This window comes from Syngnathoides biaculeatus, chromosome 5, assembly GCF_019802595.1.
Source record: "Syngnathoides biaculeatus isolate LvHL_M chromosome 5, ASM1980259v1, whole genome shotgun sequence".
NCBI lineage: Eukaryota > Metazoa > Chordata > Actinopteri > Syngnathiformes > Syngnathidae > Syngnathoides > Syngnathoides biaculeatus.
This window is the reverse complement of record NC_084644.1, coordinates 34,546,775-34,574,505: the sequence shown is the minus strand read 5'-3', so window position 1 is coordinate 34,574,505 and position 27,731 is coordinate 34,546,775. Positions and strand designations below refer to the sequence as shown.

The 27,731-nt window shown below is 43.8% G+C and overlaps 1 protein-coding gene across 12 annotated transcripts in view; it reads left to right on the top strand.

Moving 5' to 3' along the window:
* The window catches only part of ano10a (anoctamin 10a), a 127,762-nt gene that overhangs the window by 25,251 nt on the left and 74,780 nt on the right, over nucleotides 1-27,731 (top strand). For all 12 annotated transcript variants that reach the window (XR_009795107.1, XM_061820624.1, XM_061820622.1 and 9 more), the window contains 3 exons: nucleotides 7,492-7,689; nucleotides 15,093-15,227; nucleotides 19,309-19,428. Coding sequence is in view for 11 of the 12 variants with exons in the window: in XM_061820624.1 (XP_061676608.1) it covers nucleotides 7,492-7,689; nucleotides 15,093-15,227; nucleotides 19,309-19,428 (453 nt within the window). In the remaining variant the exon portion in view is untranslated. The remainder of the gene's footprint in view (nucleotides 1-7,491; nucleotides 7,690-15,092; nucleotides 15,228-19,308; nucleotides 19,429-27,731) is intronic.

Here is a 27,731-nt window from a genome sequence, read left to right as displayed (position 1 = left end):
TTTCCACTTCCTGTTCCTTCACACCTCTTCTCCTCTTCCTTTTCTCTCATTTTCTTCATTCGTCAACTTCTCAAAGTATTCTTTCCATTCCTTCAGCACACCACTGGCACCAGTCAACACTTTTCCATCTCTATCCTTAATCATTTTACTTGCTGCACATCCTTCCTATTTCTAGCCCTCTGTCTTGCCAACCTCTCGATCATTTTCTCCTTCTTTTGTGTCCAACCTGGTGTACATGTCATCATATGCATCTTGTTTAGCCTTTGCCACCTCTACCTTTTCCCTACGTCGCATCTCAATATATTCCTTTTGACTCTCCTCAGTCCTCTCACTGTCCCACTTCCTTTTCCTTGTATAACTTCCTGTATTTTGGGGTTCCACTAACAGGTGTCCTTCTCCCCTTTCCCAGCAGATGACACACCAAGTATTCTCCTGCCTGTCTCTCTGATCACATTGGCTGTAGTAGTCCAGTCTTCCGGGAGCTCCTCCTGTCCATCAAGAGCCTGTCTCACGTCTTTCCGAAAGGCTGCACAGCATTCTTCTTTCTCAGCTTTCACCACCTGGTTCTCTGCTCTACTTTTGTTGACTAAATTTTCCTACCCACCACCAGCGTCGTTCTTCACACCACCATCTTGTGTTGTCGAGGTACATTCTCCCCTTTACAGTCTGTAACCTCCTTCAGATTACATCGTCTGCACAGAATATAATCCACCTGTGTGCTTCTACCTCCCCTCTTGTAGGTCACGATACGTTCCTGCGTCTTCTGGAAAAAAGTGTTCACTACTGCCATTTCCATCCTTTTTGCAAAGTCCACCACCATCTGTCCCTCAAAGTTTCTTTTCTGGATGCCGCACTTACCCATCACTTCTTCATTGAAGCTGTTTCCTTCACCAACATGTCCACCACTCACAACTCTCTCTCTGTCTGGCATGCTCAGTTGTTTCGTTGGTTATTTAATTTCACTCTCCAATTGGTGGTGTTATCACCCGTAGAAATGGGCAAAGCTGCTCCCAATAAACTCTCCAATATCAAGTTATATTATTATTACATATATTTTGGACATCAATTCTTCTGGTAGAAAAGGGAAGAAGGAGACTTGGTGGTGGAACCCCAAAATACAGGAAGTCATCCAAGGAAAGAAATTAGCAAAGAAGAGGTGGGACATGAAGAGGACTGAGGAAAGGCAAAAGGAATACATTGAGATGCGACGTAGCGTAAAGGTAGAGGTTGCGAAGGCTAATCAAGAGGCCTATGATGACATGTACACCACTTGAACAGGAAAGAAGGAGAAAATGATCTCTACAGCTTGGCCAGAAAGGGATCGAGATGAGAAGGACGTGTAGCAAGTAAAGGTGATTAAGGATGGCGATGGAAATAAGTTGAGTGGTGCCGGTGGTGTGCTAAGTAGATGGAAAAAGTACTTCGAGAAGTTAATGAATGAATAAAATGGGAGAGAAGGAAGAGTAGAAGAGGCAAGCGTGAATGACCAGGAATTGGCAATGATAAGTCAGGGGAGAGTTAGGCACTGAACAGGATGAAAAATGGAAAGACAGTTGGTCCTGATGACATACCCTAACCCATAACAGTAGAGGTATGGAAGCCATTTGAAGAGGTTGCTTGGAGTTTTGGAACAACTTATTCAACAGAATACCAGCGGGAGAGAAGATGACAGAAGAAAAGAGGACTTGAGTTCTCTGACCTCCTCAGTGAGCTTCGCATTTTACGATCGTTAACGTAGCATTTTTGCTGCTCCTGCACCAAAGACCAGAATGACTGCCCGGGAGTTGGTTTTATCTTAAACTGAGACAAAAAAATGTCGACGACCAGGACCAGTTGTGCAGCCGCTTTTAAAAGAAATGTCATCGCTGATGCCGGCAAACCCTAACCCTAACTAAACCCTGGAAGCAGAGCAGCAGTCAAAACAACAAGAGCTCAATGGCTTCAGGTCGTTATCAAAACAATGTGAGCTCAAACTACATAGTAAGGGCGGAATGAGTACTAGCTTGTCGCCTAGTTATGTTCTCGCCACGAGGCCATGGTACAGCTAGCTGGGTTAGTTGGTTTTGTGATTATAAACTAGAAAGGTGCCCAAAGGCGAACTCGCGCAACAACCGAGATTTTTTTTTTAAATTAAAAGATATGAGGCATTTTCTTCTTCTTCAGTCAACTGCATTAGCATATATAAATATATATATATATATATATATATATATATATATATATATATGTATATATATATATATGTATATATATATATATATATATATATATGTATGTATATATATATATATATATATATGTATGTATGTATATACTAATACTGATTGGACCAGCAGGATGTGAGTGAGTGACCGAACATGGCACAAGGCAGAAAAATAGTAGGTTCCCTGATCAAGAATTTAATGACTTAATTCCGAGAGGGGAAAAACTGTTCAAATGCTTGCTACTTTTGACTTTCATTCATCTGTAGCGGTTTCCTGATGGAAGGAGCTGGGGCTCAGCCCGGGAGCGAGCTCATGGCTCCGCCGCTCGCCGACATTATTTACAGCCACAGGTTCATAGTCTGTATGGAAGTATTCCTCCGTCTTCCCGATCAATCGATACTGCTATTTCTTCATCAGATGAGGATAAATCTGAGAAATCAGCGCTGGGCATAATGGTGTCCCATATAACCGAGCATTGGGAACGTCATGTAACATGTCACATACGCCCACATAGGTCATGTGACTCGCGAAAATGGCAGCGCCCCTGAAAATTCATACTTGTTGATAAAAATCTTTTCAAAACACTATTAAATGAAAGAGAATTTAAAGGGCCACTGTCATGAAATGCATGATTTTTAGTGGGACAGGACTGCCCTCAAGTGGACTCATTTGCTTCCATTAGTTTTACCTCCAGTAAGGTAGCTCGTTGTTTTTTCGTGTTAGGCAAAATGCCAGCTTGTTGCATTGGTGGACATTGCTTGAACACTTGGGAGGATTGATTTACCCTTCATAAGTTTGCAAGAGACCCGGTTCGTCGTGAAAAACGGATTGCACGGGTGCAGAGGACGAGAGCTTCGTGGGTTGCAAATGACAGGCAGGTGTGAATAGAGCTACTAAAAAAAAAAAAAAAATTGTTTGGGGCGGACCACGTAATTGGTCTCTCATAACGTAACAATAGATCTGCGTACATATGACAGGCGTGCTAAATGTGTCGATGTGCGCGTTGGATAGTGTCGCTGCGTTGCTTCGCGGACGGTAGCGGCTCTGAAGAACGCTGCCACAATGCCTCACTGAGCCGCGTGTGACGACAACGGCGGTGTTGTTCATTGCGTACTGCGGCTATGAACAACCACCTAAAGCAGCCCGCCTCGGCTCCGTGATAAGATACCTCGGCACCGAAAATGAGCCACACCGGCCAGCTGCGATGAGCCGCGATGGCTCATCTCTACCGCAGAAGTGGATCGGACAGGGAGGCAGTTTGGCCGTGATAACATATCATCTGAATATGGCTTGAAACAATAGTGTAATATTGCTCCGGTTACTTCACTCGGTTGTGTAATGTTCTCCTTTTGAAAAAGAGCTTCCGTGTCAGAAGGGGCGTGTTTGTCTCCCATAGTAGGGTCCACCGTGTGTTTTCATTGACATTCATTCATTACAATATCTATTTAAGAATTTTTATAGGGATGACACTTGACCTTTAACATCACATTGTCAAGATAGAGGACATATTACATGATCTATTGGATACATTGTTAATGCAAACCACTGGAATTCCCCGTGAATACAACAAGCAGTGATCAGAGCAGCCAATGGGTGCACGGAGGATTGCACGGTATGCATTTGTGATGAATTTTTAACAATGTTCAAGAGTGTTATTTGCCCTCGTTGGATATTTTGCATGCTTCTTATATTCTGGAAGTTCGTGGTTAAGTTTAACTGTGTTAAAATCTCCTAGGACAATGAGCGGTGAATCTGTTTTCTTTTCTTCCAAATCTCATCTGCTCTTCGAGCGTTAGCAGTTGTGCGTTCATGCTAGCTTGAGGCGGATTGTAAACACCAACTAGGATGTAAAATATGAAGTCACATGGCAAATAAAACTGCTTACAGTTCAAAAACAGTGACTCTAAAAGCGGGATGCAGTGTGAGCTGAGCTGTGTAACGTCCGTGCACCATTTCTCGTTGATTGAAAAGCATATTCCACCACCTTTCATTACCTGTGTTATGCATACATAACATTCCCCTCAGATCTGGGGTGCTGTAATAAAATAAACAGTAAAACAAAATCAACCAAAAAAATAAATAACCTAAAAATACTGCTCTGGCTACTAATACTAACACTGATTGGACCAGCAGGATGTGAGTGTGTATCCTAACAATGGCACAAGTCAGAAAAGACACCCCCAAAAAAATTATCAAGAATTTATTGACTTAATTGAAATAACTGTTCGAATGCCTGCTCATTTTGACCTGGATTGATCTGTAGTGCTTTCCTGACGGAAGGAGCTGGAAGAGGTGGTCGCCAGGATGTGGAGTGTCCAAAAGGATCCTGCCTGCTCTGGACCAAGTTAGTGCTGTGTGCAAGTCTTTAATAGTGGATAGAGTGGTGCCAACAATCCGTTCAGCTTGTTTTGATTGTCAGCGTCAGTCGGACTTTGCCCTTTTTTGTGGCAGCCCCAATCCAGACTGTGATGGAGGTACACAGTACTGATTGGATGACTGCTATATAGGACCGTTTGTTCAATTCCCAATACATACATAAATGTGTGGTATTGACATTACGAACATGTGGCCTTTTGCCTACTTTTGTGCGGCTCTTGTGAAGGCACAAAGCATATCAAAGTTCTGTTTATGTGCGTGCGCACACTTGCTTTGCTTTATTTCATTACAGTAGTGTGAACGAGCGTTGCTTGTGTGTATTACGGTGTTTGTGTTTTGGGCATTGTGACAACAAGCTCAGTATGTGTGTGTGTGTGTGTTGTGCGTTGGTGTGTGTGTGAGACGGGACTGCGCAGCAAGAGAGTGAGAAGGAAAGAAAATGCAATGGCGACTGGGGAAGAGTGCCTTGACTGTTCCTGGCACCCAGCTCAGCTGTGCAACGAGAGAAGGAAGAATTCATGGGGAACATGATGATCTCAGCACGGAAAATGTGTACCCTGCTGTCAGGTTCACCAATCAGACATTCATTAAACAGGACAAAAAAGGAAGCAAAGACACTAGTTCAAGTCTCGCGAGGAGAGAGGAGAGGAACTGTCTCGTACAATTCACCACTGCACTCTCTGATTATCCTCTCTTTAGCACTTCTATTTATTTTGTTTTAAAACGCCCCTTATTTACATGGATGTTACAAAAAGGAGACGACAAACAAAACAGTTTGAAACAAGATGTACATGTTTGTTCACGTGCGTGTGCATGTGTGGAAGATTGCTGAATAGATGTGTGGTCATCATTTCTTTAACAGGCACCAGTTCTAACAGTTCTGATGATTAGATGTTTTTGTTCTTGCTATCTCCTGCTAGGAGGCTGCCACGTTATCTAGAGCAGAGCAAAGCATTTCATTATTGGAAGCAGATGTGTGATAATTATGATCACAATTATTCCTACACCTGCGGTCGACTGATCACGGTCACGTGACCACACCAGGAAAGGTTAGCACGGTATTTTAGCAAATCTGGCATGTGCATTAAATGAAAATAGCTCAAGTTTCTGAGGCGTATGGTGAAATTTGGAGAAAAATAATTTGTCAATTTCGCTCTCAAAATGCCAGGGGAAAAATGCACAGTTAATGAAATATGTGGATGAACACAGGATGTTGTCACCTGAGCGGGTGACCTCTTTTGTTGTTGTTGTTATTGTCGGGTGCAACAGCAAGCCACTCTGTCAGATTTTTCTGCCTTTTCTGTCAGACATCTATTGCCACATCCGTCAGGAATTTCCAAAAGGGACTGAACTTCCCAATCACAAGTTAGTCACGCTGAAAAATCACACAAAAAAGCAGCTGCAGTTTTTAAAGAAAATAATGAAGCATCTAGGGATGTATGCTTACATCATATCAAGTGGCTTGCAACATTGGAATGGCCAAAAAAGCCATAGATTGAAAGGTAATTTATTGAAAAAAATGCCTCAGTGATGTCGCTGAAATCTTGTGTCCTGAAAACAAAAATCTTAAACAAATGGTATCAGACCTTCAACTGTCTCACCACTCTGGTGAATAGAGAATAACAGACATGAGCATGGTTACTGAGTTACAGTTCCACTCAGATCTCCAATCAATGTGAGTATTTCCGTGTTGCATTAGAACTGGATTAACTGGTAGTATATCTGTGTGATAAAGAGTACATAATTTAAAAATTAAAGGCCTGTGGTCTTGGTACTCTGTAGGAGTCGATTTTTAAAATCATGTTGGTGTGTGACAAAAAAAAATCTGGCTGAGAAAAGTGTATCACATGGCTTTGGCACGGTGTGGTGCAGCTGTAGCGCGTTGGACATGCAAATCCTGACACCCCCCCCCCCAGCCCCCCATGTTGTTGTTGACCAGATCCACCACAGTTGTGTTGTTTGCAAACTTGAAGAGGTTGGAACTCGATGTGTGTATGCAGTTGTGGATTAGCAGAGTGAAGAGGAGGGACCTCAGCATACATTCTTGGGCGGTGGGGGGCTCCCTGTGTTCAGCATGATTGTGTTGGGAGTTTTTGCTGCCAACCCAAACTGCCTGGAGTCTCCTCTGCCATTTACTATTTGATTTTAGAGCTAGGCAGAGATATGCTGAATAGAGATTATTCATCCATCCATTTTCTTAGCTGCTTATCCTCACAAGGGTCACGGGGAGTGCTGGAGCTTATCCCAGCTGTCAACAGGCAGGAAGCAGGGTAAACCCTGAACTGGTTCCCAGCCAATCACAGGGCACATGGAGACGGACAATATTCACAATCACACCGAGGGGCAATTTATAGTGTCCAATTAATGTTGCATGTTTTTGGGATGTGGGAAAAAAACTGGAGTGCCCGGAGAAAACCCATGCAGGCATGGGAGCACATGCAAACTCCACACAGGTGGGGCCAGTATTGAACCCTATACCTCAAAACTGTCAGGCCAACTGTTTTGTAGCTGCGCATCCATGCTGCCATGAGTAGGTACTACTGCATTGCGAAATGATGTATTTGTCTAGCATAGCAGCAATTGTTGCAAAACAGAGGTTGGGAAAGTGATTTTACCCCAAGTGGAGGTATTTCAGTATCCCGGGGGAATTTTCATGAGTGAGGTAAGAATCAAGGAGGAGATTGTCAGATTGAGTGGTGCGGTTTATGCACTAATGCAGACTCCGCTTATTCAGTCATGGTAAAGAAGCCACTGAGTTGAAACCAAAGTACTCACTCATATTCCAACCATTTAAAAATCATAACTCTTTAAACCTTCAACTGATGTTGGTTCACTGTTTGAACAGGTTGAGTGATCACTTGTACTGTTCCTCCTCAATGTAATCTATGAATCTTTTTTTCCCCTGCATTAGGTGCTGAACTGCTTGTGGATCAGCTGTCCTCTGAAGATGTGGATGAAGAGAAAGAGAACTCCAACATTTTTCTAGTTGCAGCCTCCAGGCAGAGACTTCTCTCTGGTGCTGAAGATTTGGGTCTCTTCAAGGAGTTTAATGATGGATCAATGAGGGGTTATACGTGCGTCAACAGCCACAACTTTAAGGAATTTCATGGTAACATACGGGATGAGTGGGTAAATGCTTTTGTTTCTTGTAATCTATTACCTCAAGGACGTTTTTAATTGCTGGGTCTTTTTATTATTATTTTTTTTTTCCAAGATGAGCCAATGTAAAAATTGAGAAGATATTTCAAATAGATTGAAAGGGAATCAGAGTTCATCTTGAGCAAATCCTTTGTCTGCAATAGCATCTCAAACTGCATAATCAGGTTTAAGTCTGATGAATGACCTGCCTAGTCTAAGACCCACAGTGCCGTGATAAAGTATTTGCTAGTATTTGATTTCAGGTTTTTTTGCACTATTATTATTATTATTATTATTATTATCTATTACACACAAAGGTTTCAAATCATTAAACCAATTTCAATATCATTCAGGGATAACCTAAGGAAATATAAAATGCAATTTTCAGATTACAATTCAATTTATTAAGGCACAGAAAACATCCAAACCTTTCAGACTGAAATGAAAAAGTATCTGCCCTTCATTTTAAATCAGTCTCTGTGATTCACCACAAATTTGGGAAAGGTGAGTTTAATTTCACAAGCCACACCCAAACCTGTTTTCCACCATACTTGAGTCATGAAATCACTTAAATAGAATCTGTCAGATAATGTGAAATAGGCTACAAGAGCTCAAGAAGCAATGCATCATGCCATTATCCAAAGAAATTCAAGAAGAAATCAGAAAAAAGGTAATCCGAATCCATCAGTGTGGAAAAGGTTACAAACCCATTTCCAAGGCTTTGGGGCTTCAGCAAACCTCTGTTAGAGCCATTATCTACAAAGGGAGAAAACTGGGAACAGTGGCAAACCTTCCCAGGAGTGAACGACCAACTAAAATTACTCTGAGTGTGACAACAACTCATTGAGAAGGTCACAAAAGAACCTTGAACAACATCTAAATACCTGCAGCCCTTGCTGGCCTCAGTTAATTAAGGTCAGTGTTAATTACTCTACCATAATAAAGACATGGGGCAAAATTGCATCCATGGGAAAGTTCCCAGGCCCAAACCCCTGCTGTTTGCAAAGAATACAAAGGCTCGACTAACATTTCCCAAAAAACTGCTTGGTCATGCTCAGGACTTTTGGATTTGATCATAAGAACACGATTGCAATGTTGAAGCATAGTAGTGGCAGTGTGATGGTCTGGGGCTGCTTTGCTACCTCAGGACCAAGACAACTTCCTCTGATTGATGGAACAATGAATTCTGTTATGTATCAGAAAATCCTGAAGGAGAACCTCCAGCCAGCAGTTCAGGCCTTCCAACTCAAGCAGGAGAACGATCTGAAGCACACCAGGAAGTCCACCTCTGAATGGCTCAAAAAAAAAAAAAAAAAAAAAAAGTTTCGGACTGACCAATCAAAGTCTGAATTTAAACGTAGTTGAGAAGCTGTGGTGTGACCTTAAACAAGCCCTCCGTGCTAGAAAACCCTCCAATATGGTGGAGTTGAAACAATTCTGCAAAGAAATGTGGGACAAAATTCCTCCAGAGCCATGTGAAAGACTCATCACCAAGAACTGCAAATGCTTAATTTTTGTTATTGCTGCCAATGGTGGCACAACCAGTTATGAGGTTCAGGGGACAATTACTTTTACACAGAGGGTCAGAAAGATTTGGATTTTTGCATGTTGAAAACTGAAAAATTATGCTCCCAAACAGTTTTAAGGTGAATGTCATGTCTATATTTAAAATACAGAATTAGCTTTTTGTGCACTGTATTGTCGCTGCTTTCCTCGATCAGGCTGTGCCAAGGTGGAATCTTAAAATTACACACCATCTCATCCTGCACTTTATACTTTGGCTTTGGACCTTTCTCACTTGAAAAATAGAAAATCGTGTCCAGTTTCACTACTTTTTCTTGTATTATTCACATCCTCTGACATTCATGGCATCTTAAAGCAACAGCATTTCTTTTTAAACATAAGGAGCATGTATAGCTCGTGTTTGCTCTACGTTGCCCACACTGTGTTGCTAACTAAAGCACCGGTGGTGGGAGGCGCATCAGGACACTCTCATTATAAATCACATTGATGGGCAGCTTAAGTTCTGTATTTGTAATGATGAGTGTACCCCTTTAAGAGTGGAGGGGAGCGGTCTAAGGTAAACCAGGCAGGAGAGTGTGTGGCCGAGCAGCAAATCGTTGTGAGAGAAGGTTCCGAGCCCTGCCGAAATGTCAGCCTGATGTCTTTTTTTTTGTTTGTTTGTTTTTTTTGGCACACAGTCAAGCGATCAACTGGCAGTTTTGGTCAATCAAAGTTCTGACCTCAACCACAAAGAACTCTGGAATGAAATTAGCACAGAGACTAAATAGGAGGGCCTATCAGTCATCAGTGTATGGCATCACAAAAGCGTTTATGGAAGTAAAAAAATTCCCATAAACCTTGTGGACAGCTATTCCGGAACAATTTAAGCAATTTTTCATGATATTATATGATGAGACCAATTGTGTAAAAGTGTAGATGTGTGAGGTATAATGTTACCTAGAGTTGAAACAGAAATTCTGGAATGAACTCGATGAAGTAGTTCTGAGCATGCCAGACAGAGAGAGAGTTGTGAGTGGGGGACATGTTGGTGAACAAAACAGGAGCGATGAAGAAGTGATTGGTAAGTACGCCCTCCAGGAAAGAAACTTTGAGGGATAGATGGTGGTGGACTTTGCAAAAATAGCAGGAAATAGCAGTAGCATGGAAATAGCAGTAGTAAACACTTTTTTCCATGGCTGTAGTGAACACTTATTTCCAGAAGAGGCAGAAACATCGAGTGACGTACAAGAGCGGCGGTAGAAGCACACAGTTAGATTATATTTTGGCATACGATGTAATCTGAAGGAGGTTACTGACTGTAAGGTAGTGGTAGGGGAGAGTGTAGCTCGACAGCATAGGATGGCGGTATGTAGGATGACTCTGGTGGTGGGTAGGAAGATTAGGAAGACAAAAGGTAGAGCAGAGAACCATGTGGTGGAAGCTGAGAAAGGAAGAATGTTGTGCGGCCTTTCGGAAAGAGGTAAGACAGGCTCTCGATGGACAGCAGAAGCTCCCGGAAGACTGGGCAACGACAGCCAAGGTAATCAGAGAGACAAGCAGGAGAGTACTTGATGTGTCTTTTGGTAGGAAAGGGGAGAAGGAGACTTGGTGGTGGAACCCCAAAATACAGGGAGTCATACAAGAAAAGAGATTAGCGAAGAAGAAGTGGGATACTGAGAGGACTGAGGAGAGACGAAAGGAGTACATCGAGATGCAACGTAGGGCAAAGGTAGAGGTGGCAAAGGCTAAACAAGAGGCATATGAAGACATGTACACCAGGTTGGACACGAAAGAAGGAGAAAAGGATCTCTACAGGTTGGCCAGACAGAGGGATAGAGATGGGAAGGATGTGCAGCAGGTCAGGGTGATTAAGGATAGAGATGGAAATGTGTTGACTGGTGCCGGTAGTGTACTAAATAGATGGAAAGAATACTTTGAGAAGTTGATGAATGAAGAAAATGAGAGAGAAGGAAGAGTTGAAGAGGCAAGAGTGAAGGACCAGGAAGTGGAAATGATTACTAAGGGGGAAGTCAGAAAGGCACTACAAAGGATGAAAAATGGAAAGGCAGTTGGTCCTGATGACATACCTGTGGAGGTATGGAAGCAATTAGGGGAGGTGGCTGTGGAGTTTTTGATCATCGTATTCAACAGAATACTTGCGGGTGAGAAGATGCCTTAAGAATGGAGAAAAAGTGTGTTAGTTCCAATTTTTAAGAACAAAGGGGATTTGCAGAGCTGTGCCAACTATGCAGGAATAGTTAATGAGCCACACAATGAAGTTATGGGAAAGAGTAGTGGAGGGAAGACTCAGGTCAGAGGTCAGTATCTGCGAGCAAAAATATGGTTTCATGCCTAGAAAGAGTACCACAGAAGCATTATTTGCCTTGAGTATGCTAATTGAAAAGTGCAGAGAAGGTCAGAAGGAGCTGCATTGTGTATTTGTGGATCTCGAGAAAGCCTATGACAGAGTACCAAGAGAAGAACTGTGGCACTGCATGCGTAAATTGGGTGTGGTGGAGAAAAATGTTAGAATAGTACAGGACTTGTACGAGAGATGCAGAACAATTGTGTGGTGTGCTGTAGGTGTGACAGAAGAATTTAAGGTGGAGATGGGACTGCATCAGGGATCAGCTCTGAGCCCCTTCCTGTTTGCTGTGGTAATGGAGAGGCTGGCAGATGAGGTTAGAATGAAATCCCCTTGCACCATGATGTTTGCAGATGATATTGTGATATGTAGTGAAAGCAGAGAGCAGTGGGGGAACAATGGGAAAAATGAAGACATGCACTGGAAAGGAGAGGAATGATTAGTTGAAGTAAAACAAAATTTATGTGCGTGAATGAGAGGAGTGGAGGAGGAAGACTGAGGCTCCAGGGAAAAGAGATAGCGAGGTTGGATGACTTCAAATACCTTGGGTCAATAATCCTGAGCAATGGTGAGTGTGGTAAGGAAGTGAAGAAATGGGTCCAAGCAGGTTGGAACAGCTAGGGGAAGGTGTCTGGTTTGTTATGTGACAGAAGAGTCTCTGCTAGGATGAAGGGCAAAGTTTATAAAACTGTGGTGAGGCCGGCCATGATGTAGGGATTACAGACGGTGGCACTGAAGAAACAACAGGAAGCAGAACTGCAGGTAGCAAAAATGAAGATGTTGAGGTTCTCCTCGGAGTGAGCAGGTGGGATAGGATTAGGAATGAGCTCATTAAAGGGACAGCCAAAGTTGGGTGTTTTGGAGACAAGGTTCGAGAGAGCAGACTTCGATGGTTTGGACATGTTCAGAGGCGAGAGAGTGAGTATATTGGTAGAAGGGGTGCTGAGGATGGAGCTACCAGGGAAAAGAGTGAGAGGAAGATCAAAGCAAAGGTTGATGGATGTGGTGAGGGAGGACATGAGACAGTGGGTGTTAGAGAGGAGGATGCACGAGATAGGCTTAGAAGGAAAAATATGACACGCTGTGGCGACCCCTAACGGGACAAGCCGAAAGAGGAAGATTTCTCTGATTTGACTTCAATGAGACAAAAAATGAAATATTTGCTTTTGCACAGTGGATGTAAACTTCTGGCTTCAACTGTACATTAGAGTTTACACCAATTTGATGAGCCTGATTGGATTGTCTAATTGCCATTTTTTTCATTGGCTTATTGGGTTTGATGTCAATCGCTGATCCGAGAAAGACATTTATTCCACGTCGCTGTCCTGCACAGTATATCTGAATTCTAAAGCTAGTTTGTGTGTATAATAGCATTTATATAGTGTTTTTGTCTTTTTTGACATGGTACTATAAATGTCTGATGGCCAATAAAATAAAAAAATAAAAAATCGGACCGATGGGCGTGATTACTGCTGAGACAAGACAACATGTAATGTGTGGCTTAGACTCCAAAAATATTTCTTCACAATTGTACGACCTCAGACCACTGCAATAAAATCTCGTGTTCCGATGCCACCACATCCCGTTTTTTTCATGATCATTGGGCTTTATCTTGTCAACTAAAATGCGATTGAATACACACCTTAACATGGGGATGACAACATGAGTGGATCGCACTGACTGTATTATAAGAATACATGTACTTTTAATACGATACAGCTTGCAATCAGGCAACAAAATGTTACGCAGACGAGCAAGCTCGTGATAGCGTTCGTGGTTTTGTGTTAACATGCTGCCATTCTGTTCAACACGTGATATTGACCGCTGCATCGAATTCCAGCATTTTTGGAGGCAAGGCACATACTTTGCCATTTGAAAAATCTCACGGCACACCACCAATCAAAAATGTCAAGAAGGAGATACATTAATTGGTGTATGTACTGACTGCCAACTAATCAAAGACCAGAACTCACCTCAACAGCAAGTGAACCTATGCGAGGATCCTATTCGTGGACCTCAGCTCTGCGTTTAACACCAACAACCCTGAACTCCTTTCCTCTAAGCTTCTCCAGCTCAGCATCTCGCCGTCACCTGCCAGTGGATCTATAACTTCTTGCAGGACACAGCAGGTGTGGCTGGGGACACCACCTCATCCGCACGCACCATAAACGCTGGGGCACCCAAAAGCTGTGTCCTGTCCCCACAGTTCTTCTACCTCTACGGGAACAACTGCACCTTAAGGCACCTGTATGTCAAACTCCTAAAGAACGCAGATGAAACCACAGTCATCAGGCTCATGAAAGATGGTGACAAGCCTGCGTATCGACAGGAAGTGGGAGAGGCTGGAGCTTTGTTGTGGCCAACACTATATGTCACTCAAGTGGCCACTCTAAATGCTGGAAGACTGCATCCTTGCACACATTTGCACAACTGTGAGTTCTTATTGAAAAAGAATCCCTGCCATTGTTACTGTCTTTTGTTCTTCATACTCAACATCTATGTTGTACAAGGGCAGAACCAACTACCAGAGACAAATTCATTGTGTGTTATTACATACTTGGTCAATAAAGCTGATTCTTATTAAATTGTTGTATCTGTTACTATGCCTCACGTGCATAAATAAATGAAAAAAGATTAATTTAATGTAAATCTATATATTTGAACAATTTTGTACACAAGTATATACAATGAATGAACGGGTCATTTAAATACTCATTTCTCCGCCCTTAGATCGGATCGTTTATTTTTGCAAACTCGCTGATCGGTGACCAGGTCCAAAAATCCGGATGTTGTGAAGCCCAATCTATATATTACCTCAAACAGTTTGAATAGCCATATACCTTCAACTGTATGCATCTACCAAAAGGAGCTGTAGAGCTAAGGTTTAGGTCAATTCAGGATTGGGCCTGATGATAGTTAATTGCTAACTGATGCGATGATTTTCTTGCTTGAAACAGAAATTTTAATATTAAGAAAACTTTAGCCACCAATACTTATTCCATTGATCAGCAAATAAAAAAAAAGGTGTAAAATTTGTTGTAGCAGCTATAGTATAATTTTGATGTGTTTAATCCAAATATAAAATTTATTTTGCTCATACGGGTCAATATTTTGAATTCTGGCCATGTTTTTGTTGACATAAGTACAGATATTTTCACTGTAGAGGTTCAAATAATTGTCCTGAAATTTTAAACAGTGATGACATAACATCCAAGTTACAGGTGGTTACTTTTGATCAGTCTACTATTCTGATTACAGGAAGCAGTTTGTAATGTTTAATTGATAAACTGTTCACAACTTATGATTAAAAAAAACATGTACAAAATAAATTGATATATTTGGATTCAGCAATGCAAATACACCTGAAAGAGTTGAAGAAAAGACCTTTTTTTTTTTAAACCTAGTGTTATATTTACAGTGTTAGATGCAGTACATAAGCCTTTCATTTTTTTCTTGCATCTTTATGAATTGGATGATCTTACCTCTGACCGCTGCTATCTTTCTAGGGGATGGTGATGGCTTCCTCAGTATGGCGGAGTGCCAGTACATAATTAAACATGAGTTGGAGACCTTACGAGCTAAAGATGAGACTCACGTTCCAGGATACACACAAGCTAAACTGTACCCAGGGAAATCTATCAGTAAGTGTCTCCGCCTTCCTACCTGTCCGTCTCCCTATTTACTTGTGTGGAAAACGGAAAGTATGATTCCGTAAAATGGCGATATTTAGTTGTATTTTACATTTTGTTACAATTGGGTATTGCCACGTAGGGCAAAGGTCGAGGTGGCAAATGCTAAACAAAAGGTGTATGACAACATATACACCAGATAGGGCACGAAAGATGGAGAAAATGATCTCTACAGGTTGGCCAGAAAGAGGGATAGAGATGGGAAGGATGTGCAGCAGGTCAGGCTGATTAAGGATGGAGATGGAAATGTGTTGACTGGTGCCAGTAGTGTGCTAAATAGATGGAAAAAATACTTTGAGAAGTAGATGAATGAAGAAAATGAGAGAGAAGGAAGAATAACAGAGGCAAGTGTGAAGGACCAGAGAGTCGCAATGATTAGTGAAGGAAGTTTGAAAGGCACTAAAGAGGATGGAAAAATGGAAAGGCAGTTGGTCCTGATGACATACTTGTGGAAGTATGGAAGCAATTTGGAGAGGTGGCTGTGGAGATTTTGACCAAATTATTCAACAGAATAGTAGTGGGCGAGACAAGGCCTGAAGAATGGAGAAAAGGTGTGCTAGTTCCCATTTTTAAGAACAAAGGCGATTTGCAGAGCTGTGGGAACTTTAGAGGAATGAAGTTGATGAGCCACTCAATGAAGTTATGTGAAAGAGTAGTCGAGGCAAGACTCGGGACAGATGTAAATATCTGAGAGAAACAGTATGGTTTAATGCCTAGAAAGAGTACCATAGATGCATTATTTACCTTGAGGATGCTAGTGGAAAAGTACAGAGAAGTTCAGAAGATGCTACATTGTGTCTTTGTGGATCAAGAGAAATTCTATGACAAAGTACCAAAGAAGAATTTAGAAGTTAGAATAGTACATAACATGTCGGAGGGCAGCAAAACAGTGGTGAGGTGTGACACAAGAATTTAAGGTGCAAGTGGGACTGCATCAGGTATCAGCACTTAGCCACTTCCTTTTTGCTGTGGTAATGAGTAGGCTGACAGTTGAGGTTAGACCGCATTCCCCTTGGACGTTGATGTTTGCAGACAATATTGTGATCAGCTGTGAAAGTAGACAGCAGGTGGAGGAAAGAAAAAAGCAGGCATGCACTGGAAAGGAGATGAATGAAGTACTTATTAAAGTACCCAAGTAAAACAGAATGTATGTGCGTGAATGAGAGGAGGTGAGGGGGAAGAGTGAGGCTGCAGGGAGAGGAGATCGTGTCAGGTTCATCACCTAACTGCTGGACTAATATGCAGATTGCAGGGACAAAAAGTGATCTTTTATTTGCTCATGAGGAGAACAGGTTTGGCTGACCAGCTGGGCCGCCAAACCTTGTTCTGAGTTCTTGCAGCATTCACATCAACTTCTGCCTTTCCTGTCTGGTTGAAACACGTGTCGATAAGAAGAAAAAAAACACTGTCAGTAGTCTAGCTTTGCTATGAGAATATGACAGAATGTCTGTTGCAAGAAGGGATTTTGTGCAATGGGAAGACGGTGAGAAAGACATTGTGGAAAAAAATTGACAAGGAAAACGGCATAAAAAAACCTATAACATTGGAATTGGTTTGAACATAAAGTGGTCAACGAGTACCTGCATGAACACATTCGTAAAATCAAGGAACCGGACAAGGCTTACTGTGTGCTATGCCACCAAGATATCAAGTACGGATCGGGGGGAGGACGGATTTGGTGGAACACGTACAAGGAAAAAAACATTCTGAACTAGTGAAATTGAAGTTGTCGAATTGCCAGGTAGATCTAACCATGTATTAAATAATTTTGTTTAGACTTTACATCAGATTGTGTGTGTGTGTGTGTGTGTGTGTGTGAGAGATGTACTTACGTGTGATTCAGGGCACGTGCGTGTGTTCGACGTGCCTCCTTTCTCATTTTTGCAGTCCTTCACTCATGTCCACATATCAAATACAACTTTTCTCAGCTCCATCTTATTTTCCTCATGGGCTCCTTGATGCCCTCAACGTTACATGCCACCTTATCAGTCATCTCGGGTAGTTTCCTGGTCCCGTTCCAACGTCCAAGTGGGCGTTTATCACCACCGCGCGGAGGTGGATTGGCCGTGATCCGAATGTCATCTAAATATGGCTTGAAACAATAGGGTAATATTGCTCCGGACACTTCACTCGGTTGTGAGATGTTTTCTTTGAAAAGAGCTTCCGTGTCTGAAGGACCATGTCCTACAGTAGGGGCCACAGCGTGTTTACAATGGCAAATGTCCGGGGTGACGTCACAGTCAGTAAATGCAGCCAATTTGGCGACCCCTTGGATATCGAATGAGACTTCCGCAACTTTGCGCATGGATGACGCGCTCTCCACTCATATTTATTTTTTCGTGTAGACATTGAAGTGAATAATTTTATATGTATTTTTCATTTCAATATCTATTTTAGAATGTTTATAGAGATGAAACTAGACCTTTAAAAAAATTTAACAAATAAAAACCTGAAAAGTGGGGCATGTAATATTATTCGGCGCCCTTGCATTAATACTTTGGAACGCCACCTTTTACTGCAATTAAAGCTGCAAGTCGCTTGGGGTATGTCTCTATCAGTTTTGCAGATCAAGAGACTGAAATTCTTGCTCATTCTTCCTTGCAAAACAGCTCATGCTCAGTGAGGTTGGAATGAGAGCATTTGTGAACAACAGTCTTCAGCTCGGCCATAGATTCTCGATTGAATTCAAGTCTGGACTTTGACTTGGCCATTCAAACACCTGGATATGTTTATTTGTGAACCATTCCATTGTAGGTTTGGCTTTGTTTTGGATCATTGTCCTGTTGGAAGATAAATCTCCATCAGAGCAGGTGCATTTATATGGAGACTTGACTATATATATATATATATATATATATATAATATATATATATATATATATACACACACACACTCAGGTCAGAGGTCAGTATCTGCGAGCAACAGTATGGTTTCATGCCTAGAAAGAGTACCACAGATGCATTATTTGTCTTGAGGATGCTAATTGAAAAGTACAGAGGTCAGAAGGAGCTACATTGTATATTTGTGGATCTGGAGAAAGCCTATGACAGAGTACCAAGAGAAGAACTGTGGTACTGCATGCGTAAATTGGGTGTGGTGGAGAAAAATGTTTGAATAGAAATTGAAATCCCCTTGGACCATGATGTTTGCAGATGATATTGTGATATGCAGTGAAAGCAGTGAGCAGTGGGGGAACAATGAGATAAATGAAGGCATGCACTGGAAAGGAGAGGAATGATTAGTTGAAGTAAAACAAAATTTATGTGCGTGAATGAGAGGAGTGGAGGGGGAAGACAGAGGCTCCAGGGAGAAGAGATAGCGAGGGTGGATGACTTCAAATACCTTGGGAAATATAAAAACAGATAAATAACAACATTGGTTTAACATCAGATGGGAGTTGACAGGTTGTGGTCCACTCAAACGCCAGGTGGTGGCGCCTTGCATGCACCTTTGGATACTAGATGTGTGCAACTAGTCTGTTCCTGTATTTGCATCCCCTCATCGATCAGACTCATTTGGGCTGTTTTGCATTCAAATGAAGAAAGGGTTCCTTGAAGACTATAAAACAAGATTTTAAGGGGACCTGCTAATTGGTTTAGGGTCCACACAAAGTCTATATGTGGAGGAGTCTCACAGCAAGGCGGCTTCGATGGTGACAGTTTTATCACACCGTGTTGAGTCACTTTTACCTCAGTTTGCGAAGGGGCATGCCTGCTACAATGTTTATCCATCCATCCATCCATCCATCCATATTTCTACCACTTTTCCATGTCGGGTCGCGGAGGAAGTGGCTTCAGCAAGGATACCCAGACTTCCCTTTCTCCAGCCACTTCTTCCAGCTCTTCCGGAGGGATCCCGAGGCGATCCTAAGCCAGCTGAGAGAGGTAGTCTCTCCAAGGTGTCCTGGGTCATCCTCGGGGTCTCTTTCCGGTGGGACATGCCTGGAACACCTCACTAGGGAGGCATGCTACAATGTTTAGAATATGGCAATTGAAAATTGAAATGAATTAACTTTGATTTCTTGTCATTTCAGTTCGTAGACTGCAATCCAAAAGAATACTGACCCAAATGTTTCCCCTGCATGACAAAGAGGAACTCAAGAGACTTTCTTTTAAGTGGTACAAAAAAGTCAAGACATCCCTTCAGCCTCTTGGTAAGAGAAGGAAATAAAAACAAATATGATGGACTTTGATGCAGCAATTGTACGTTGATGGCCCTCTCATTCAGATAGTTACATATTATTTTTTCATGATCGTACGCAAATGGATTGGTCTCTCGCTTGTCTCATGAAACAAACAATTAAACCTGCCTATTTGTAAAAATATGTCTGTCAGTGAGCAAAATCCCCACAAATGAAACTATTAACGTATGGGAATGAAGTTCAAGAGCAGGGGTACCAAACCATTTTGGACCCAAGAGCTACTTTCCAAGTCGCCAAACCTCCCGAGATGTACCATTTCAGTGTTAACATTGCAAACCCACACACATTTTGCAGCCTGCAATAACCAACCCAATGACAATTTTTCTAATCATACAGCCACTTTGCATCAGCTCCCTCTCTCTGCTCGTCAATGCTGTGTCACACCTTTCCTTTAAAGTTGTAATTCTTCTTGCATGCAAGGGAATTTGTGCAGGTTACCACTCTCCAGCCGGCTTGTGATCAGCTGTACCTTGCTTTTCAACGTGTTCACTGAATTCATGTTCCTTCCGTACCACACTCACCATTGCTCTGGATTGTTGACCCCAAGTATATGAAGTCGTCCACCGTTGCTATCTCTTCTCCCTCAAGCCTCACTCTCCCCTCACTCACCCCTCTCATTCACGCACATATATTCTGTTTTACTTCTGTTAATTTTCATTCCACTCCTTTCCAGTGCATGCCTCCATCTTTCTAATATTTCCTCGACCTGCTGCCTACTTTCACTGCAGATCACAATGTCATCTGGGAAGATTATGGTCCAAGGGGATTCCAGTGTAATATCATCCGTCAGCCTATCTATCACCATGGCAAATGGGAAGGGTTTCAGAGCTGATCTCTGATGCAGTCCAACCTCCACCTTAAATTCTTCTGTCACACATACAGCATATTTCACGCTTTCTATTGAGCCACAATGACACAATGTAGCTCCTTCTGACCTTCTCTGTACTTTTCCACAAGCATTCTCAAGGCAAATTATGTATCTGTGGGACTCGTTCTTGGCATGAAACAATAGTGTTGTACCCGCAGATTCTTTCTTCTGTCCTGCATCTTGCCTCTACTACTCTTTCCCATAATTTAATTGTCTCTCATCATCTTATTCCTGTATAGTTCCCACAGCTCTGCAAATCGCACTTGTTCTTAAAAATGGGAACTAGCACACTTTTCCTCCATTCTTCAACCATCTTCTCACCCACTAGTATTCTGTTGAATAAGTTAGTCAAAAACTCCACAGCCACTTTTCCAAATTGCTTCCATACGTCCACAGGTATGTCATCAGAACCAACTGCCTTTCCATTTTTTTATCCTCTTTAGTGCCTTTCTCACTTCCCCCTGACGAATCATTGCCACTTTCTGGTCTTTCACACTTTCCTCTTCTACTTTCCCTTCTCAGTCATTTTCTTCATTCAACAACTTCTCAAAGTATTCTTTCCATCTATTGAGCACACCACCGGCACTAGTCAACACATTTCCATCTTTATCTTTAATCACCCATACCTGTTGCGCATCCTTCCCATCTCTATCCCTCTGTCTGGCAAACCTGTCGATCTTTTTCTCCTTCTTTTGTGTCCAACCTTGTGTTAATGTCGTCATTTGCCTCTTATTTAACATTTGCCCTACGTCACATCTCAATGTATTCCCTTCGCCTCTCCTCAGTTCTCTGTGTCCCACTTTTTTTTGCTAACCTCTTTACTTGTATGACACCCTGTATTTTTGGGTTCCACCACCAAGTTGCCTTCTCCCCTGTCCTACCAGAAGACACATTAAGTACTCTCCTGCCCATCACTCTGATCACCTTGGCTGTACTAGTCCAATCTTGTGGGAGCTCCTCCACAGTTGTAGGCTCTGTGCATTGCTCTTCTTATTCTGCTGAAATATCCGCTTTCCTCTTCTGTCTTAAACCCACAGTTGCTGAATTTCCACCGACACTCTGCAGGTTCATGGTGCCGGTGGCGGGCGTTGTAAACTTGGGACATGACTGATCCGGTATGGCATTCTTTAGATGAACGCTCATATTTGTTTGGCAATGTTTTATGTCAGATGCCCTTCCTGAAGCAACCTTCTGCATTTATCCAAGCTTTGGGCCAGCCTACAGATTGCACTGGCTTAGCCCATAGGGCTGTATTCACAAGGTTTAAACCATACATGTAAATCACTTGCCTTTCAGCAAAATTCACCATTTTGAACTCAAAATTGTCCTTTTACATGAATCCCAGAGACCCATTGAGTTTTTCCCTTCTGGGGGGAGTCACTGTCGCTGGATAGGTCACAAGAGTTGACGAGAACAGAAAAAAAAATACTTCTGCCATTTCTTCTGCTTAAGTAAAGGTGCTTTTACTCCTCTACAATGATCTAAGTGCCACTCACTGCTTTTATTTATTAATTGCGCAACATTATGACTTTGACTTCTGCATCGGGGGATCTTTCTGATGGAAGCGCTGGGGATGTTTCAGTCAAGTTCACAATTCAAACAACGTAAGAAAGTCACATAACCTCACACAACTATTTGGCTTTCTAGGCAAAGGAATTAAAACTAGATAAGACCAGGTGTTTGTCTTTCCAACGGCAATTTTGCGCAGGTTGTTGTTTCCATGAAGGCAACGGTGCGTTACTCTTGTTAACATTAGATGGACAAAAACAACAGCTATCATGTATTGTAGTATTTGTCTGGCATTGTCTGACCAAACATGGATATTTCAGCCCATGTATAACTTGAAAACAGTGTGCAATGAATTGCAATTTTTTTCTCCCTCTCTCCATCTACTGGGTCAGGTTGCGAGGGTAATAGCTTTTAGCAGCAATACTCAGACCTCCCCTTCCCTAGCCACTTAATCCAGCTCTTCCAAGGAGTCACGATAAATTCCCAGGCCAGCCGACATAGTCTCCCGAACCGTTGCATTTACTGCATGTTGGACTCTCCACTATTGTACTTAAGTTTAGTGTAGGGCTATCCTTGTCACAGCGAGTCAGTGCCTTTTTAGTTTGTCCACGTCTTGTCAAGTTTCTTAGTTTATTCCATAGTCATCGGACTTCGTTTCATGTTTTTGAATCCTGACTTTAGTCTAGCGGTTTTGTGCCTCTGCCTTGTCGGTCTGCTACACCTGGTATTAACCTGTTTCTTGAATAAAGCCACTCTGATCATTATGTCGTTGCCTGAAAGTTTTGCATTCGGGTCTGCCGCTGGTACATGACAAAACGAATTGCCCAGTACAGGACCCAGCAGGGAAGATGCGGCATCGCCGGTCACGACGGCAGGCAAGCTCCTGAGGAACGAGTATCTCCTATCCGGGTGGGCTCTGTTATGTTGTACTCTCCTACCTTGTCACCTGCACCACCCGTGTGTCATGATTACTCCCCAACCATGACCCGCTCCCCACCACATATCTTGGTGGACTCAGATACTTCGGATTACAAGGAAGATCTGAATTTAAATGACCGGCTGCCGGATTCCGACTCGGAAAATGACTTTGAATTTTAGGGTACGCCTTGCGCCTCTGCGACCAAGCCAAAGGCTGACATCTACCCACACTTCACTGGTGACCAAGGCACAGCGGAGTATCGCTTCCGCCCCACCGGCGACCAAGCCACAGCCGACGTCCAGTCATATCTTGCCGGCGACCAAGCCTCAGTCGACCACCGCCTACGCTTCGCGCCAAGCCACAGCAGACTATCGCCCACTCGGCACCGACAACCAAGCCACAGCGGTCCCGCTTCTGCTCCCTAAAAGGCCAAGTCACAGCCAACGTCCATCCACATCTCGCTGCCGGCTGAGCCTCAGCTAGCGTCAGCCCAATCTTCGCCAAAGACCGAGTCGGCGGACTCTAAGCCAACGATCTATGAAATTGCGAATCTCATGGACGGGATTCAGCAGAGATTAAACAACCTTGTCCCTGGGATGGCCTCATCTCTTTCAAACCCATGCATCGTGAAGAACAACCCACTGCCGAGCCATGGCCACATCGTGTTGATGACCGACTCGCTGTTGAGCCACGCTCACATCGTGGTGGTGACAGACTCTCTGCTGAACTACGCTCACGTCACGATAGCACTGACTCGCTGCCGAGCCATGCCCGCGCCGAGGTGGCGACCGAGCTGCTGCTGAGCAACGCCCACGCCTTGACCGACGGATCCCCACCTGCCCGGTGACAACATCCACACCTTGAAAGCGACTGATCCTCGGCCGCCTGACGACCACTCTTCAGCGGCGACCGATCGCTGTTGAGCCACGCTCGGGTTGCGGTGGTGACACGCTCTCTACCGAACCACGCTCACGTCACGGTAGCAACCAACCCAATACCAAGCCAGGCCCATGTCGCGTTGACGACCGACTCGTTGCCGAGCCACGGTCACGTCACGGTGGAGACCGAGCCGCCACCGTCAGGTCGCGGTAGCGACCGAGCCGCTGCCAAGCCACGCCCACGCCTTGGTGGCGACCGAGCTGCTGCTGAGCAACACCCACGCCTCGACATCGACCGATCCCCAGCTCCCCGATGTTCACGCCTCATCAGCAACCGATCTTCGGGCGTGCGATGACCACGCTCACGCCTCATCAGCAACCGATCTTCGGGCACGCGATGACCACATTCACGCCTCGTCGGTGACCAACTCTTAGCTGCCTCAAGACCACGCTTCAGCAGCAACTGATCCTCGGCCGCCCGATGAACACGTCCACACCTCAACGGCAACCTATCGTCGGCTGCTTGACAACCACACTTCAGCGGCGACCGATCTTTGGCTGCCCAATGATCACCTTCATGCATGGTCAGTGACCGATCTTCGGCCGGCCAATGACCACGTTCATGGTTTGTCGACGACCCCTCCACGTCCCCCCGTCTTGGCGACGATGTGCCCTCCACGGTTGCCTGTCTTGGTGGCGACGACGACTTCGTGGCCGCCTCACGTTCCTGTGCCAGCGGCGACCCATTAACGTCCGCGGTCACCTCAAATCCCTGTTTCGAAGGCGACTGTTTCCCGGCTGCCTGAAGACCACATCTCAATGGCGACCGACTACCGGCCACCTACCGCTCCTGTTTTGGCGGCGACCATCTCCCAGCCACCTAATGACCACGCCTCGATGGCAACTGATCCTCGGCCGACTGATTACCACGTCTCAGTAGTGACCTATACACGACCGCCTCACGTCAACGTCTCAGCGTCGACCGACCCGCAGCAGCCACTGGCTCACAACCACATCCTGGGAGGTCTTCATCCGGAGCTATCACCTGCTCCTGTCCGGTTCCTGCTATGCCTTTTGGTTCCCCCTCAAGGACGTCCTTGTGGGTACCCTGGTACTTGGCATGCTGGCTGACCTCCTGACCGGCTCGGCTGGACGCCTCAGTTTGCGGGGCATGGGCGGCCACCAGACAGACTGGGGGGAGGGGGGTCGGGTTAGGTCAGTTTTGGGCAAATTCCATCTGGCGGGGGTATTCTGGCAGAATCAGCAGACCCTCACAATACCAGGTGGTGACAACTCCGCCCCTATCTTCACCTGAGTGTCCATGACATGCAGCCGGAAGTCCGATGACACCACAACAAAGTCATTCATCGAACTGTGACCTCGGGTGACCTGGTGCCAAGGGCACATTTGGGACCCTTATGCCTGAATATGGGGTTCGTTATGGACAAATCGTGATGAGCACAGAAGTCCAGTAACAGAACACTGATCAGGTCCTGATCAGAGGGCCGTTCTTCCCAGTCATGCCCTTTCAGATTTCCTTGTCATTACCCAGTTGAGCTTTGAAATGCCTGAGCAGAACAGTCAGAACGAGAATCAGCTTTATTGTCCAAGTGTGTAAAAACAGACAAGGAATTTTTCTCCGGGAGTCAGTGCTGCCCTGGTACGACATTCAGAACAAAGAACATGGCAACAAAAACAACGAACGAGAGACATTTCTGTTTATAGGAACTATTCCGTATCAGAGTCATGCAAGATTCAAAACCTTTTTCATTTAGAACAGGTAAGAGGTAAGTGTGTGAAGGTCCCACATTGTGGTAAGCTTGTACAGAGTGCGTTCACTTGTTCGGAGTTCCCGTTATAGACCAGTGCAATGACAATTGTATAAAGGGACGAATCGTGTGTGAGTCAACAAAATATATTACTAATACTGATTGGACCAGTTGGATGTGAGTGAGTGTCCTAACAATGGCACAAGGCAGAAAATAGTAGGTTCACTGATCAAGAATTTAATGAGTTAATTCCCATAGGGAAAAAAATATTCGAATGCTTGCTAATTTTGACTTGCATTGATCTGTAGCGCGTTCCCAATGGAAGGAGCTGGAAGAGCTGATGGCCAGGATATGGGGGATCTGAAAGGATCCTGCCTGCTCTGGACCTAGTTCGTGTTGTGTGCAATGGTGGGTAGAGTGATGCCGACAATCCGTTGCAGTCGGAGTTTGTCCTTTTTTGTCACGCCCCCAAACCAGACTGTGATGGAGGTACACAGTACTGATTGGATGACCACTGTGTAGAACTGTCTCAGCATCTCTTGTGACAGGCCGTGGTTCCTCAGAAGCCGCAAGTCGTACATCCTTTGCTGGGCTTTTTTGAGGATGGAATTGATGCTCGTCCCCCAGCTCAGATCCTCTGTGACTGTAATTCCCAAAAACTTGAAGGTCTCAACGGTAGACACAAGACAGTTGGGCAGGTGTGGCGATGGATGCATCCTGAAGTCCACAATCATCTCTCTAGTGTTTAGTGTTAAACGCCAGCTTGTGTTGACCACACCAAATTTCCTGTCGATACACAGATTCGTCGCCGTCTTTGATGAGGCCGATGACCGTGATGTCATCTGCGAACTTTTGGAGTTTGAGAGTTGGATGCCACAAGGTGCAATCATTTGTGTAGAGAGAGAAGAACAGAGGGGAGATAACACAACCTTGGGGTGCCCTGGTGCTGGTAGCGCGCGTCGATGAAGTGGTGTCCCCCAGCCTCACCTGCTGTGTCCTGCCTGTCAGGAAGTTGTAGATCCACCGGGAGATCGCAGGCAAGATGCTTAGCTGGAGAAGTTTGGAGGAGAGGAGTTCAGGGATGATGGTGTTAAACACAGAGCTGAAGTTGACAAAGAGAATCCTCGCATAGGCACCCTCGCTGTCAAGATGTTCATGGATGAAGCCAGAGGGACCGCTCTCCAGCACTCCCTATAAGGACTCCAAAGATTGTGGGTACTTTCAATATTGGAGGGTGTTCAAATACTTATTTTTTTCACTGTATCCATTCCAAATGACTTCATCTTGCACATCTGTGACTCTTATAAGGAACACTTTCTATTAACATAATGTTTGTTTTCCTTGTTCTTGTTACTTTGTTCTTTGTTCTAAATGTCGTACCAGGGCGGCACCAACTGCTGGAGACAAATTCCTTGTCTGTTTTTACAAACTTGACCAATAAAGATGAGTCTGATTGTGATTCTGACTAAGCAATGGAGTGATGTCTGTCTGTCTGTCTGTCTGTCTGTCTTATATCATATCACATCACACCACAATGATCCAATTTAAAATTCAGAAATCGCCAATCCAAACAGAAACATACTGTACTTAATACAGTGAAGAAATTAAGTGTTTGAACACCAATCACAAACGCATCCTCTCTGAAAATACAGCGAAGAAAACAAGTATTTCAACACCTTGCTATATTCGAAGTTCTCCCACTGAGAAATCATGGAGGGGTCTGAAATTTTTATCGTAGGTGCATGTCCACTGTGTGAGAGATAATCTAAAAAGAAAAAAATCCAGAAATCACAATGTAAGATTTTTTTAAAATGGTTTATTTGTGTGATAAAGCTGCAAATAAGTATTTGGACACCTGAGAAAACCAATGTTAATATTTGGTACAGTATTGTTTGTTTGTAATCACAGAAGTCAAAATGTTTCCTGTTGTTGTTCACCAGGTTTGCACAAACTGCAGGAGGCATTTTGGCCCACTCTTCCACACAGATCTTCTCTTTATCAGGTTTCTGGGCTGTCGCTGAGAAACATGGAGTTTGAGCTCCCTCCAAAGATTTTCTCTTGGGTTTAGGACAGAACCTTATGCTTCTTACATAGCCACTCCTTGGTTTTCCCGGCTGTGTGCTTTGGGTCATTGTCATGTTGAAAGACCCAGCCATGACCCATCTTCAATGCTCTGACTGAGGGAAAGAGGTTGTTCCCCAAAATCTCACTTAATATTTGGCACAATAGCCTTTGTTTGCAATTACAGAGGTCAAACGTATCCCGTAGTTGTTCACCAGGTTTGCACACACTGCAGGAGGGATTTTGGCCTA